This window comes from Oryctolagus cuniculus, chromosome 1 (genome assembly GCF_964237555.1).
Source record: "Oryctolagus cuniculus chromosome 1, mOryCun1.1, whole genome shotgun sequence".
Lineage (NCBI taxonomy): Eukaryota > Metazoa > Chordata > Mammalia > Lagomorpha > Leporidae > Oryctolagus > Oryctolagus cuniculus.
This window is the reverse complement of record NC_091432.1, coordinates 168,071,177-168,087,960: the sequence shown is the minus strand read 5'-3', so window position 1 is coordinate 168,087,960 and position 16,784 is coordinate 168,071,177. Positions and strand designations below refer to the sequence as shown.

Sequence of the window (16,784 nt, the reverse complement as noted above, 5' to 3'; positions counted from 1 at the left end):
GAGAGACAGAGAGAAAGGTCTTCCTTTGCCGTTGGTTCACCCTCCAATGGCCGCTGTGGCTGGTGTGCGCTGAGGCTGGTGCACCGCGCTGATCCGAAGGCAGGAGCCAGGTGCTTCTCCTGGTCTCTCATGCAGGTGCAGGGCCCAAGGACTTGGGCCATCCTCCACTACCCTCCCGGGCCACAGCAGAGAGCTGGCCTGGAAGAGGGGCAACCGGGACAGAATCCGGTGCCCCGACTGGGACAAGGACCCGGTGTGCCGGTGCTGCAAGGCAGAGGATTAGCCTAGTGAGCACAGTGCCAGCCCCCTTCCCTTTTTTAAGTTCAGTTTTTCAAGATTACAGTGAAAAGAAAAATTAGGAGACACAGAGCCATTAGGAAACTTACAGAGCAGGGCAAAATTTTGGAAGTCATCAAGTTCAATTAGCTGGTCTTAGGTAAGTCAAGGATGTTAAGGCTGGTTTATTATGCCTGAGGTTAGACAAACAATTAAGAACAAGAGGGGCCGGTGCTGTGGTGCTGCGGGTTAACGCCCTGGCCTGAAGTGCCTGCATCCCATATGGGTGCCAGTTCTAGTCCTGGCTGCTCCACTTCCAATTCAGCTCTCTGCTGTGGCTTGGGAAAGCAATAGAGGATGGCCCATGTCCTTGGGACCCTGTACCCACGTGGGAGTCCCGGAAGAATCTCCTGGCTCCTGGCTTTGGATCAGCACAGCCCCAGCCATTTCTGCCAACTGGGGAGTGAACCAGCAGATGGAAGACCCCTCTCTCTCTCTCCCTCTCCCTGACTCTCCTTCTCTGTGTGTAACTCTGACTTTCAAGTAAATAAATAAATCTTAAAAAAAAAAAAAAAAGAACAAGAACTGGAACCCACACTGTGTTCCTAGAAAATGTTCTTTTCTCACTTTGTCATAAGCTTGTGGTAGCCTAACACACAGAATACAAGGATGCATGGAATATCTTGTTTTGAGTCGCTTTCTCTTTTTATACTTCAGGTCAAGATGGGGTTTATATTTTCAAAATCTATGAATGAAAACCTGAAAAATCAACAGGAATTCATGCTTATGAATGCTCGACTTCAGGTATGTTTAAAAGTCATTAACACTATATTGCTACAATGATTAAAATGTTACCATATGTGCTTCAGCAGTATGTTCCCTTTGACTCCCCAAGTAAGATGATGCCCTTGGTGCTCCATCCTCAAAGACAAGATGAAATGGATTACTCACTACCTGGTGAATGGGTTTGTTTAAGTCTCCAATCCAGATTCTTATGCAAAAATCTCCATAGTGTAGTAAGAGAAAATTGCTTAGGGGGCACAGAAGATAGAAAACCCCCCAAAGATATCTACGTCTTAGTCCCCAGGACCTGTGGCTACGTTGCCTTTCTCTACAAAAGAGACTTTGCAGTGTGATCACTTAAGGAGTCTGAGGTGGGGAGATAATCCTGGATTATCCTGACAGATCCACTGTAATCACAAGGGTTCTTGTCCTTATAAGGCAAAGAAGGAAGCAAACTTGAGAAAGAGAGACAGAGAAAGGGGGAGGCAGGTAGAGAAAGAAGGGAGGGAGAAAGAGAAATGGATTTGAAAGTGGTATACTACTGAGTTTGAAGAAGGAATAAGGGTCATAAGCGAAGGAATTCATACACAGTCTAGAAGGTGAAAAAGGCAAGGAAACAGACCCTCCCCTAGAACCTTCAGAGAGACACAGTCCCTTCAGCCTGTTTTGGACTTCTAAAAACAGATTTGTGTTGTTTGAAGCAGTTATGTTCATAATAATTTGTTACAGAAGCAATGGGAAGCAAATATAGAGTGAAAATTTGACACTAGATTTGTACAATGACTGGATAAAAAAGGTCCAAGTATATTTGAAGATTGTCTAATTGCTTAATACAAATTGTCAAAAGGTACTTAAAATAGGATGTCAAAATAAAATGTTAGAAGTTTGATTCAGATCGTTTTCTTAAGATTTCAGACAAAGATCTTTAGGTCTCTCTGGTCCATTATGGCCTTGGGTTCCACTGTAAGGCAGTAGGACTAAAGCCAGATTGCCTGGGTTTGAGTCCCAACTCCATCTCTGGACTCATATATGACTGTGAACCAGTCTCCTGATAGTACGCAGGACGTTCTAACATCCCCTTTGAAAGGGCTGTGTTAAGGAGCAAAGGTGATGCTTATCATGGGAATAATGCCTTAAATCTTTGGAAAAATGCCTCTCGCTCTGTTACTGTGGTATTTAACTGTTGTTAAAGACAGATAAGAGTGTCTTCTGCAAGATAAAGATTTCTTTTGAGGGGAATAGAATAATTGAAAGAATGGGCAACATAATTATTAGAGTACGGAGACCAAATATTAGGTATGTGAATCAGTCAAGTATGGCAGCTAACAAGTTAGGCTCTTAAAGAAGGCCAGAGATCCCTATGAGAGACAGGGAACTTTATTACAGCCTAGCAAGCAGCATGAGCATGAGCATGGTGTTGAGGTGCATTCCCCACGCTCGCCAAGACCCATGGGGGCAATAGAGATGGACTTGGCCTTAAATTCATGCCATGCAGTCAGTGCATTTGTGTCACACTGGGAAAAGACTCGGGAAACCATGGCTTTATAGTGAGTGAGCAGTGGGTGAGGGAGGAAAGAGTAGAGGGGATTCTTTGACACCATTCTTCAGGGTTGCTCAGCAAAGAGCAAGGGCTGCAAAAAGGAGCAGTAAGAGCTTTGCCTACTTGACCTACCCACCAACAACATGCAGGGACATTCAGGGCTCATGATACTACCCTGATCGACCACAGCTTCAAGAACAGCTTTGAGTTCTACACACTGATCCCAGCGACCAGGTTTGATATAGCTGGCACTGAGATCAAACGGCATTGGTAGCACTATCAGCAACACCAGTTTTCATCTTAGCTGAACCAGAGGTGAACCAGGCTCTGGCATTTGGGGGAATCTCTGTGAATTTAGGGCCCTATTGAGTCAGTAAATTTGTTTCAGGCTACAGAGTAGGTTAGAAAGTTTTCCCCAAAGGGGAACTTCCCACTTCTCCTTTATGCAAAATGGAGATGACATCAGAACTTGGCCAGCCAAGTCCTCAAATACATTGTTTTCATTTGACCTGCAAATGGGCCCTTTCCTTGTAGTTGTCCTGTCCTAGCTGACCCATCCAACAATGGGGATGTCAGACCCTGGGGGTCAAAAGGTCTCCTAACATTCATTTTTGAAAAGAGCTCAGCTTCATTCCAGTAACTGCTCCCCCTTTTTAAAAGAGGTGTGCTATTTATGAAATTATGTCTCCCTCATAATTCACTTTTAGTGCTTCAGAGTGTGACCTTATTTGGAGACAGGATCAAGTTAAAGTGAGTTATAGTGGCTCTAATCCAATGTGACTGCTGGCCTTGTAGGAGGGAGTTTAAAGAGTGCCAATTGTTAAATCAACAATGGGAGTCAATGGGTACATGCTCCCCACGTAGGATCTCTGTCCTTAATGTGTTTTACTATGAAACTTAAAAACAACACTACACTACTAGTCGAACAATACCCTATACCTTGTGCGGTTGTGTGAGGGCAGCCTGTTGAAACCTTGCTTAGTGTATACTAAGTTGATCTTCAGTATATGAAGGTAATTGAAAATGAAACTCGATGAAGGGCAGGATGGGAGAGGAAGTGGGAGAGGGGAGGGACACGGGAGGGAGGGAGGTTGGGGGGGGGGAAGCCACAACAATACAAAAGTTGCACTTTGTAAATTCACATTTATTAAATAAAAAAACTATATAACAAACAAAAAAAAGAAAAAGAAAAAAAAAAGAACTTAATACTTTACCCTTTTAGTATTTTTTATGTTCTACTTAAAACTATTGGTTGAACTCTGTAATTAATATACAATCACTCTTAGGTGTTTAATTAATGCTATAAGTAGTACTCAAATAGTATTTTACACTTTGTGTTTCTGTGTGGGTTCAAACTGTTGAAATCTTTACTTAATATATGCTAAATTGATCTTCTGTATATAAAGATAATTGAAAATTAATCTTGATGTGAATGGAAGGGGAGAGGGAGTGGGAGAGGGGAGTGTTGTGGGTGGGAGGGAAGTTACGGGTGGGGGGAAGCTATTGTAATCCATAAGCTGTACTTTGGAAATTTATGTTCATTAAATAAAAAAGAAAAAGAATTAGAAAAAAAAAAAAAAGGAGGGAGTTTAGACACAGAGGTAGGCATCCTTAGGGAAGGCAATCTGAATATGAAGACGGCCATAAATAAGCCAAGCAAAGATGTTTCCCTCACAGCCTTAGCAAGAAACCAAACCTTCAGACACCTTACTTTGGATTTCTAGCCTCCAGAAATGGGAAATAAATTTCTATTGCTGAAGCGATCCAGCCTGTGGTGCTTCCGCTACAGCAACCCTAGAAACGAATACAGGGTGTTCTTGTGGGCTGTGTCCAGCAGGTGGTGCTGATGTACTGGGAAATGGCTTCCTTTTCTTCCTGAGAATCTATATAACAGTGTCGGAACACCTGGAATGTGGTCAGCGATTCCCCTAGCAAGTGTCTCCTTTGGCCTCTGTGGGTTTTGCAATACAAGTGAAACACATTCACTTCATTACACATTTATATGATGGGTGGGTGGGACAGGACACAGGACCAAAATTTCTTGAAGTGGCTCAAGGTTCCATTCATTTCCCTCTTTCACTGTCAACTTTGCTCAATTCAGAATGCAAACCAAAGTTTAATGGATATGCTTTAGGGGTGCTGTTTCCCAGCAGAGGGTGTGAAGAGGGCAGGGAGGGCTTTTGTCCTTGGACTCCTCATTCCAGAATGGGTGCTGCTTCCTGCCCTGTGACCCCTGGAGAGCATTGCTAGTCAAGGGCATCATTCTGTTTGCCATCATGGGTGCCACAGTGCTGTCCTAAAGCCCTCAGCTCCCAGGGTTTAGCACATACATTCCTTCCATGGGACCAAGTTGACTTTGATTTCTGTGTCCAACCTAGCCATAAAAATTTGACTCTCTCTCCTCCCTGAAGTTCTGTAGCTCACTCAGCTTTCTTCCCTAAAGCAGCTGCAGTTGAGGGCATGGGAGGGGAGAAGGAGGGATCAAGGGCATGGAGGGAAAAAGTCATGCCAGTAAGCCAGGCTTTGAATTGACTTTTTTAAAAAAATGTTTCTTTTAAATAGTTATTTATTTATTTGAAAGTCAGAGTTACACAGAGAGAAGAAGAGGCAGAGAGAGGGGCAGGGGGAGGGGGAGGGGGAGAGAGAGGGAGCAGTTTTCTAGGCACTCCAAGTTGCACTGAGAGGATGCAGGTGAGCCTGTGTGAACGCTGTGAGAGGGAGGCTGTGGCTTTGTGAGAAGACTGGGGAACACTGAGCTTGTGGCATCCACCACTTTTCCTATGAGTGGGGAACAAGGCTGCCCTTTGACTGGGAGAGACTGCTCCATCCTTCAAGGCTGCTCATTACAAACAAAACACTGGAAATGGCTCAAGTAAAAAAGAGTAGTCAGGGCCTGTGTTCTTGGCCTACCTGGCAAGTGCCAGAAGCCTCAGGGCCCCTAGTGGACTGATTCTCCCTAGATGACTAGTTTTTCCTTGTTGATCAGGATATATTTTATTATTTACATTTTAATTTCAAGAAAGGATGAGTAGGTGAATGTAGGTGAATATGGTGGATCAAGTCTTCCAGTTCTAAAGTTCTGATCCTAACCGGGGCAGCCTGCTGATAGATGTTCTCATCTGTAGCAGTTTTGGAATATCGGATTGGTCCTTGAATGTTCCATATTTAAAGGAATTAAACTCCTGGCATCATTCTTGGGGTTTAGAGCTGTTCTTTCTTAAAGTATCATGAAATATTTGATAGGTACAATGGACTATAATAAATACAAGTTACGAAGCATAATAGGATGAACACCAATGGACCCACCACTAAAATTAATACCTGTACGTTCCTCCCTATGTGTTGGGTGAACCCAAACAGCTAAGGCTGGGTTGGCATTGACCTCATGTCCCAGAAGTTCCCAGAACCAATAAAGACCCTGTAAATGGAATGGAATGGGCCATTGGGGTGGCCATTGTTGGTGCTTCAAAGGGGAAGTCAAAAGAATCTTTCCTAAATAATTAGACAAACAATCATGCCTAAATAGTTTGTGATGGCACGTGTTTCAGCCACTTCGTATTTAGTGGCAACCCAGTGAAAAGTGTAAATAGGTCTGAAACCTCGAGAAGCAGGGTTAGGAAATGGAAGATAGAGTGCTAGTCCAGAGAAAGCTGAAGAAGCAAAATTAAAAGCAAGGTATCCTCATCTGGGACAAAAGCCTAGAGGTTCAGATTTCTTATGGAAATGACTGCAGAAAGGACAAAAATACTTTGATTCTAGGGATTACAACACGGTAGAAGCAAAACTGAAGAACAAGCAACGTCCTACTGCAGCCCCGGATAAAACGGAGGTCATTGGTAACCACATTCCTACTCCACAGGACCTTCCTCAACAGAAGCCATCCCTTGTTGCTGGCAAGCTGGCCAGCTGATTAAAAGAGCTGAACTGCATGAATCTTCTAATTCCCATTATTTCTCCTTACTATGTTACCTATCCACTTCTTACTTCCTTTCATTCTCTAAGTCATTTTAGACTGACAGCTTTGCAGGTAGTGGTAGCGTGTGCTGCTACTGTAAGGGGATATACACGTGTAGTGTTTTTGATTAAACAGTGCACTGATGAAATAGACATGTTAGAGCAACATAATCTATTTGAAAAAATTGTGTATATTACCTAACTCCTAGTACAGTTTCCAATAAGTAACAAGTTTTACAATTTTAATGGTTTGGCTTTACTTACTTCATCTTAATTATAGCTTTGTATGTTACTCTTGTTTAACATAACCTCTATTGAATTGATTTTTTCTGTTCTTCTTTTGGATTTTGTAAAACAAGTTTAAGACCACAAGTTGTAAGAAAAGTCACATAATTCAAGCACAACTAGATGGGACTCTGAAAGATCTGTATTTCTGTGGTTGAACTTGGATGACCTTAAAGCTATTTCAGCTTTAACAGTAGAATTTTATTTGGGTAATATTTGCCCATTTTGGTGTTACTTATGTGATTCTAGTGCTTAACAGCTCCCATTGAAACTAGTGTTCTCACTCAGTTTTTAAAGTTAGAATACTTTTTGTTGTTGAAGATGTGAATGATGTATGTATTTGCATTGACTGCTGAATTCACTTTTGTGCCATTTTTGTAAATACAATAGTTTTGCACAACCAAAAAAAAGCATAAGTAGAATAAATAAAACAAAACTTTGATTAAAGAAAATTCTAATAACAAGAGTGCTTATCCCATTTTTTTTGGTAAAAAATAATAAATCACAGCTCAATATTTTCTTCTAATTTTTTCATTTGGGGGAAAGGATCAAAATTAGATATTTAGCTGCCATCTTATTCCAGTGGCCAGATCCTCAGTCCTGGCTGTACACCTAACTCAACCAAGGCCGTGGGAGAATTCAGGTCCCACCCCATACCAGTTGTATCATTTCGTGGCTGGGTGTGGGTGCTGCTGCTATTTTAGGCTCCCCAGCGGTCTGCCATGCAAGGGCCTGAGTTGAGGATCTTTGTCATTTCCTTTCCCCCCTGTGATGTTCCCTAATCATAACTGGTGACTGGCAGGCTTTGAACAGAACTCCTGGAGATGGATAGAATAAAACAAATTTTCAATCAATAGCAAGGTAATCTTGAATTGAGTCGGTCACTGGGGTGTAGTTAATAAAAATTTATAAAAGGCCTCAAATAAAAAAGTTTTCCGTTTTTTAATTAACAACTTTGTTTCGGGTTGTGATGGAGGGGATCCACGTTATTAGTTAAAATGAACTTTCAGATCATCAGCAAACTTCAATTTCCCACTGGCTTTCTAGCCTCTGGTACTGAGGATGGTGGATGGGTGGCTGCACTGTTGTCTCTGTATCCACAGGGCACACATCCAAGACCCCCAGTAGATGCCTGAAATTGCAGATAGTTCCATAGCCAATATGTACTATGCTTTTTCCTTTACCTACATGCCTATGACAAAGTTTGATTTATACATTAGGAACAGCAAGAAACTAACAGTAATTAATAATAACAGAACATTCATAACAAGATACTACAATAAAAGCTACATGAATTTCTCTCATAACTTTTGCAATTTGAGGTATGGCAGCAAAACTATCATGGATTCTTTTTATTTTCTTCACAATTTCATGGATAGAAGATTTGCTTTACTATAGATCTTAGCAACCTCAGAATATGATTATTTGTCCTTATTAAGGCAAGAAACTTTCAGCTTTTCACTTAAAGGCAACACTGCATGGCTTTCTCTTTCCCCACTCTTGTGCTTTGGTGCCTTTAAGTAAAATAAGGGTTACATGAACACAAACACTTCTTTCAGCTGCTTTCTTGTTTAGTGGCACCCCAGTGAAAAGGGTAAATAAAAGAAATAAAGTAACACTTTTATTAAAGATAATTCTAATAACTAGGGTTCTTATCCCAATTTCTTTTTAACAAAGATAAATCACAGTTTTGTTTTGAGGGAGTTAAGGGTTTCATGAGCACAAACACTGAGGTGACACAACAGCGGATTAGATAACTGGCATGGATGCTGAGTGATGAATGGGCAGCTGGTGAATCCAGCATGGATATACTAGACAAAAAAGGGCTGATTAACATTCAGAGCAAGATGGAACAGGATGGCTCAAATTTCATCATGCTACTCAACATGACCTTCAATATAAAATTTACTAATTGTGTATTTATTAAATTTTCCACTGAATATTTTTACACATGGTAAGCTGAAACTGCAGGTATTGGGAAAGTCAAATCTATGATAAACTACCACTCTTGTACAAATTCAGGATTAATTATCACATATGTAAAAACACATGAACACTTCCTTAAAGCACACATACACTAATTTTATATGACCTGAGTGGCTGGAAAAGCATTTTGATGTCATAAACAGGAAAGATGGAAGCATAAAGCAGAGAGAATGTGGCAAGATGATTCTATAGGTCCATGCCAGAGTAAGTGCTGTGTAGACAAAGCAGTTATGATCAATGTAAAGATTAGTTGGGTAGTGAACAAGTGTTTATTAATTGTCTATTTTTTCAGGCAGATATATACAAATACTAGACATTGGCCTATCTGTCTGTTGTTATAGCTTAGTGCTAAGAAAATGAAGCATAGCATTAAGCCAAAAAGTATACTTAAGTATTTGAAATAATGTGCCACAGGCCAAGCAAGATTCATAAATGGGTAAGGTATGGGCTCTATATCCAAATGACCTGCTGTCTAGTTTTGGGGAAAGAGGGTGAGCTATGTTGTGAATAACTAGAAATGCATAAGTGTGTGACAGAAGCATGGTCCCCTAAAGATGCCCAAGCCATCATCCCCCAAACCTATGACTGCATTACTTCATATGGCAAAAGGGGCTTTGTATATGCCATTAATGGAACAGATCTTGAGATGGGAAAATTATCCTGGATTATCCATTTGGACTCAATCTAAACACAGTGGCAAGACAAAACAGAAGGAGGGTCACAGAGATGTGATGTTGCTGGTTTTGCAAATGAAGAAGAGGCCCACGAGCCAAAGAATGCAGGAGGCCTCTAGGAGCTGGATACCCCTAGAAAATGGATGCTCCCCAGACCTTCCAGGAAGGAACTCTGCCCTGTGGATGTTCTGATTTTAGCTCACTGAGACTTATGTTAGATCTGATGTCCAGAAATGCATGCTAATGATTAGTGTTGTTGTAAACCACTAAATTTTTTTGTCTCTTTTTTTCTTTCTTTTCTTTCTTTCTTTCTTTTTTTTTTTTTTTTTTTTTTTTTTTTTTTTTTTTGACAGGCAGAGTGGACAGTGAGAGAGAGAGAGACAGAGAGAAAGGTCTTCCTTTACCGTTGGTTCACTCTCCGATGGCCGCTGTGGCTGGCATGCTGCAGTTGGTGCACCGCGCTGGGCCATCCTCCACTGCCCTCCCAGGCCACAACAGGGAGCTGGCCTGAAAGAGGGGCAACTGGGACAGAATCTGGCACTCTGACCGGGACTAGAACCCGGTGTGCTGGCACTGCAGGCGGAGGATTAGTCTAGTGAGCCGCGGTGCCAGCCATAAACCACTAAATTTGTGCATATAGCAGCACAGAATGTTGACATGCTGCTTATGACAGAGAATATGCGTATGTGTATATACAAATCCATGACTACTGAAAGTTCCCATCTGAATTTCTTACCAAGTTGCAGCTGAGGTTCCTGGGGCCTGGCAATCTCACCATTCGTAGAGTATTGGAGTAGCAATAGGCCATGTTCAACTGTGTCCAACCCTACAAAAAAAGCCAAGGAGAAGAAAGGATGAGAAAAACCCTTCATAAAACACTACTGTCTGTAAGGAACCACTTCAGTTAAGGCTGAGGGAAGCAACCAGCCTGCAATGGTATAAGTGTATACAGTGAGAAAAAGTGTCCCGTCCCGCGGGACAGCAACTGGGGCCAAGCACCTAGAAGGAGAAATGAAAGGGACAGGAGACACAAAGATGGCAGCAAGACAGGTGCCAATCAAGCTGCGACTTTATTTTTCAACCACACACTTATATATCATAGAGGCAGGGTATTGGGCGGGGGAAGGAGGGGGGGCTTATCTTGTAGCTGCAATGCTAGTGCAAGTAGGGGAAAGGTTACAAGGCCTTAAGGCATGAGGTCACACAAGGTTGCGTTATCAGTACTATCTGGTCTGGCCTGTCTAGCCCTGTCTCTCAACTAAGAGGTCACATGCTGCGTGGTCCCCGACAAAAAAGAAGGCAGAATCTAAAAGAAGGCAGAATCTACAGATCCCCTCAGTTTTCTTTGGAAGGAAACTAAGGAAATGCAGATACATTGTGGTCCAAATGTGGCAATAAAAAGAAACATCCCCAGACACAAACTGGCAGGTTTTCCTTTGAGATTACAACATCCACTCATTCACTTAATGCATTGCTATAGAGTGTCCATCATGTACCAGATAAATTAGGAACTAGAGATACTTTGGTAAACCACATGAGCACTCTCTTGAGCAAGGTGATGGTGGGCAGTGGCAGCAACAAGTACAATCACAAGTTCAGCACTGAGCATTCCAGTGCTTTGAGAACTAAGATGGAGTGGGTTTTTGGATATCTTCTAACTACTAGACTATGGGGCATCATCTCCAGAGTTTTGAAAGACCCCCCCCAACACTTTATATTTAGCTAAAATATGCATACATATTGATAACAAAAAGAAAATTTCAAATATGAAATATTTAGAAAATAGCCAGGTGTTATTTTAAAAACTAATTAGCTGAAGATATAATCTTGCTGAATAAGAGAGATATAATATCCATCCACAAAATCTACCTTGCTCTTATGCTTGTTGAAGAGAGGGACAGGTCTAACCTAAAATCAACATTTTGGCAACCTTGTTTCTTCTATCCCATCTTCCATTGCTTTTTTTATCTTGCTGCTGGAAATCTACCTGAAGGCAAACTTACCTGTAAATATTTCAGTATGAATCTCTAACATATATGGACATAACCATATATAATTAAATTAATGACATTTTCTCCCTATCACAAAATATCACACCTAAATTGCCTCAGAAATTTCTTTTTCCAGTTATGCTTGAAATCAGTATTCAAGCCATTTGCATACTATACTTGGTCATTTTAACTCTTAGGTCTTTCTTCATTTGGGAAAATATGCCTTCCTTGTCACTTATCATACCACCTGTTTGTTGAAGAAAGAAAGGTTATCTGTTCTATGGAATGTCCCATAGTTTGGATTTGGCTGATCACTTCCTCATGGTATCATTGAATGCATTCTTCCTTTGTTCATTCTTCCTAAGAGCTGGTAAATCTAGGGGTTTGGGGACCAGCGCTGTGGCACAGGTTAATCTTCCACCAGTGGCGCTGCCATCCTATATGGGCGCTGGTTCTAGTCCCGGCTGCTCCTCTTTCAATCCAGCTCTTTGCTATGGCCTGGAAAAACAGGAGATGATGATCCAAGTCCTTGGGCCCCTGAACCTATGAGGGAGACCTGGAAGAAGCTCCTGGTTCCTGGCTTCGAATCAGCTCAGCTCCGGCTATTGTGGCCATTTGGAGAGTGAACCAGTGGAAGGAAGACTTTTCCCTCTGTCTCTCCCTCTCACTGTCTGTAACTCAACCTCTCAAATAAATAAATAAAATCTTTTTTAAAAAAATCTAGCGGTTTGGTTAGACCCAAGTTCAGTTCTTTTAGCAAAAATCCTTAAATGGTACTTCCTTAGCACTTCCTAATGCACCATGTCAGGAGGCACCCATCTGGGTATCTTTTAGTAACATCAATCTAATCCATTCATTATGAAGTTCCCAGTCACCTTATCATGTAATGGCTTCACTATCTATTAAAGATCATTACCCATATCTATTGCTTCATAAGAGCCCAAAAATGGCAAGAGGATCTTAAAAAAGATTCTCTCGTTTCTTCCATGTTTATTAGCTTGGAATTTTTAAAGAAATTACCATTATTAACTACATGGTTACCCTGAAATATATAATTTGCATGGGAAACACAAAGTAAATGCTTGGTTCTTTGCTTTATTTGGGCAATTTTCAGAGTACTGAATTTATAATTCTGGCAACCTTCAAGTGTGACCAGATACTTTTTTGTCTGTTTTTACACTTTGACTAGAAACTTTTGATGTGTCTGAATCAGCTGCAGTTATTATTATTATTATTATTATTTTCATGTTAAAATTGTTCCATCGGCTCTTTCAAGTTGACCGCTATGTCCTTTGGACAAGATCTAATGAGCCTTGGATTGTGGAGGGTTATTTAGCCTGTTTCTTAATTTTCATATACGACTATGTAGCTTAACACTAAAGATTCTGATGCTTTGAAGATCATGAGGATTAAATGAAATAATCCATGCATAGAATTTGGCACACAGCATCTGTCCCCTGTGGGAAAAAGTCAGTAATGGAAGCAAAATTCAGATACCAAAAGTGTCAATTCATTCATACACCAAGGATTTACGGAGCCCCTGCTCTACAGCAAGCCTTAATTTAGATGGGAAGATGTTAACAGTGAACAAAGCTGGCAGAGTGCCCCTCAAGGAGCTTACACTCCAGTGGAGGGGAATGCAGTCAACCAACTTACTAACCACAGAGTGAGTGGTGATGAGCTCTGCAAGAGGACAAGCAGAGTGAGGGGCTCCTGACAGGAGAACGTGGGTGGCAGGATGCCATTTTCGGTAGAGCTGTTAGTGAAAGCCTCAGAGAAGGTGACACTTGAGCAGAATCTTGAGGGAAATGAAAAAAAATGAGCGATGTGGAGAGTTGCGGAAAGACAGTTCCAGGCAGAAGGAAAGTGAGGGCAGAGGCTCTGAGGTGGGAGAACAGTGGTGAGTTGGAGAAGAGTGAAGAGCCCAGTGTGATTAGAACTCTGGAAGGATGCAGGAGGGTGGTGGGAGATGAGGCCAGTGGTTGCACAGGCTTTGTACCCATGATGACTTTCTTGAGCTGTATTCTGGGTGACAAGGGAAGCCATTAAAGGGTTTTGAGCAGAGGGAAAATGTAACATGATGCTTTTTACAACATAAAAAATATAATATGTGCTCAATAAATGCCTTTTCAAACACATAAAACTACAACAGCAAATAATATTATGAGAACAAATAAAATTGCCTAAAACTTTACTCCTTCCCATATATGTCATTCTCATGTCCTCTCATTGTTTTGTTTTGTTTTAAGATGAAGCTGTACCAATATCTAGAACTAGGAAGGGTTCTGTGTTCTGAGAAACACAAGAAAACACATTATGTACTTTGCCGAGGCTTGGGGTGATAAGGAGCCCCAAATGTAGAGCAGATGGTGGAAGGGGAAAGAGATCAGCCATCTCCTGTCTGCTGGGAGAAAAACGAGGCAGGGCCTCCAATGTCGTGAGACTTAGCCTAGGAAGTGCTTTGAATAAAGGGGGTACCGTGAGCAACCCAGATTCACCAAGGACAGTGGGGTGACAGGGAAGCATGACCTAATCTTTATGCTTGGACTCCCGACAGGGAAGCATGACCTAATCTTTATGCTTGGACTCCCAACTGGCTTCAACTTCTCCTTCTGAGACTCATTTTCCACCCCGTCCCCTATCCACTGTCTGCTCTTAGCCTCCCCATATGGCTCACCCATAATCATTCTTCTGAGGTTCACTTTTTATTGCAGTAAGATACATGTCATATAGAATTCACCATTAGCAAGTGAATTATTCAGTGGTATTTGGTACATTGATAATGTTGTATTACCACCACTGCTATTTAATTCTATAATATTTGCATCATCCCAAAAGAAAACCCCATATGTGTTATGCAGTCACTTCAATCCTTCTGGCCCTTGGCCATCACTCATCTGCTTTTTATGTCTGTGGATTTGCTACTCTGGATTTTTAAAGTAAATGGAATCCCATAACATGTGATCTTTTGTGTGTAGCTTAAGGTGCATCTATTCTGTAGCATGTGTCTGTACTTTATTCCCTTTTATGGCTGAATAACAATCTGTTGTATCAACATGCCACATTTTGTGTATCTTTTGATTTGTTGGTAGATATCTGGGTCATTCCTACCTTTTGGATATTATGAATAGCACCACTATAAACATTCTTGTGCAAGTTTTTGTTTGAATTCTAGTTTTCAATTCTTTTAGATATATATCTATGAATGGAATTGCTGAGTCATGGTAATTTACAGTTAATCTATTGAAGAACCAACAAACTTTTCCACAGTAGCTGCACCCTTTTACATTCTCAGCATAATGTATACATAAGGATGACAATTTCTTCCTATCTTCACAAATACTTGTTCATTTAAAACCATTGTGGCCATTTGGTGGGCTTTAATTTGCATCTCATTATTATTTTTTAAAGATTTATTTATTTATTTGAGGGCAAAGTTTCAAACACAGAGAGGGAGAGACAGAGAGGGAGGTCTTCTATCTGCTGGTTCACTCCCCAAATGGCCACAGTGGCTTGAACTGGGCTGATCTGAAGCCAGGAGCTTTTTCCAGGACTCCCGCATGGGTACAGGGGCCCAAGCATTTGGGCCATCTTCCACTGTTTTCCCAGGCCATTAGCAGAGATCTGGATGGGAAGTAGAGCAGCCAGGACTGGAACCGGTGCCCACATGGGATGCTGGTGCTGCAGGAGGAGGCTTAACCTACTACATCATAGTGCTGGCCCCTCTCATTACATTTTTTATTTAGTTTCCTTAATAATTAATAACATTAAACATCTTTTTTCACTTACTTATTGGTCACTGTGTGCCTTCTTTGGAAGACATATCTATTCTAGCCCATTTTTAAATTGGGTTATTTGTCTTTCTGTTGTTGAGTTGTAAGAGTTATTTGTACATTCAGGGAAGAATAATACAATATGCAATGCAGGCATCTCAAGTGGCATCTTGACTGCTAGACAAAATGTTGCTCCAGGACTTTCTTTTTTAATTCCAATATTGGATGTATACATCAAGTGAAATGAGCAGTGTCTGTGCTGACTAACAAGAAAACATCTAGAATTCAAGCATGTTATATGGGATTTGCAACAGAGCAGTTGCTTCTTTAATAAAATTGATGGCCTCTTTCAGATGTAGATATTGGAGCTACAGAGAAGTGATAGAACTGCAACTTATGTACACACCTAAAACATAAGTCAAGCTAAATACTGTTTTCCTATTGTCCATTTCTCCAGCCACATAGCACTTAATAACATTACATCAAGCCAAAGTAAATAATGCTGATTTATTTCATCTATGAGTAGTCCATATTGGTACCACTAAGTGAAAACCACTGCTTAAAAAAATGAGAGACAAAATTTTTCTTGTTCACTTTTGAGACTCACTTGGTGTCCTGAAGCTATTTCTAATCTTTCTCTTGGGTACAGCCTACAGACCTGTGCTACAGCCGAACCATTCTAGCTTTTCGATGGTGGATGTGATATATTCCAAGTACCAAGTTACAAACAATACTGTTAGACAAAGTTTCAGTGTGAACAATGTATTTTTATAGAGAAACATAATCTAAAATATAATACTTTAAACTATGTAATACTTTATGAGGTTATTGAGCTATGTTAAGATACTGCTTTAATTATTTTTCACTGTCTTTGATGATCTGCTAATTTGTATGTCTTGAGCATAAAGTGATGTTGATTGCATAGTTTGTGTAATAAAACTCTAAACTTGTATACTTGAAAATGATAGCCTTAAATATTTACTTCAGTAGGCAAACTAAAAATCAACAGATATTAAGACCACCAATGGAATTTTTTTCTTGCTTTTAAAATTAAAGTTTTAGGGGCAGGCATTTGGCCTAGTAGTTAAGATGCTGGTTAAGATACCCACATTCCATATCAGAGTACCTGAGTTCTATACCCAGTTCCAATACCCTGGAGGAGCACTGGTGATGGCTCAAATATTGGGTTCCTGCCTTTCCAATGGGAAACCTGGTTTGTATTCCCAATTCATAGCTCTGGACCCAACCTAGACCCAGCCATTGTGGACATTTGGGGAATGAACCAGAGAATGGGATCTTCTCTCTCTGTTTCTCCCTCTCTTAAGTAAATTAATTTAAATATTTATAAGTTGTAAAATCAAAATATTATTTTAAATCCAATGATTTTATCATCCTACCTACCTGATTTTAGAGTTTTTGAGGGTAAAATCTCTAAATACTTTACTTATTATAAACTAGTTCTTAAACTTAGGTAAGAATTTGCAGGGTTGGTGCTGTGGCATAGCGGGAAAAGCTGCTGTCT

The 16,784-nt window shown here is 40.7% G+C and overlaps 2 protein-coding genes across 3 annotated transcripts in view; one reads left to right on the top strand and one right to left on the bottom strand.

Moving 5' to 3' along the window:
- The window catches only part of CD274 (CD274 molecule), a 49,663-nt gene extending 38,876 nt beyond the window's left edge, over nucleotides 1-10,787 (bottom strand). Inside the window, exon 1 of the mRNA XM_051846051.2 lies at nucleotides 10,235-10,787. Coding sequence (XP_051702011.2) covers nucleotides 10,235-10,370 — 136 coding nt within the window. The 5' untranslated portion in view covers nucleotides 10,371-10,787. The remainder of the gene's footprint in view (nucleotides 1-10,234) is intronic.
- Nucleotides 1-16,784, top strand: part of PLGRKT (plasminogen receptor with a C-terminal lysine) — a 60,831-nt gene that overhangs the window by 4,194 nt on the left and 39,853 nt on the right. For both annotated transcript variants that reach the window (XM_002708104.5, XM_070051771.1), the window contains exon 3: nucleotides 994-1,080. In XM_002708104.5, the coding sequence (XP_002708150.1) occupies nucleotides 1,000-1,080 (81 nt within the window). In that variant the 5' untranslated portion in view covers nucleotides 994-999. The remainder of the gene's footprint in view (nucleotides 1-993; nucleotides 1,081-16,784) is intronic.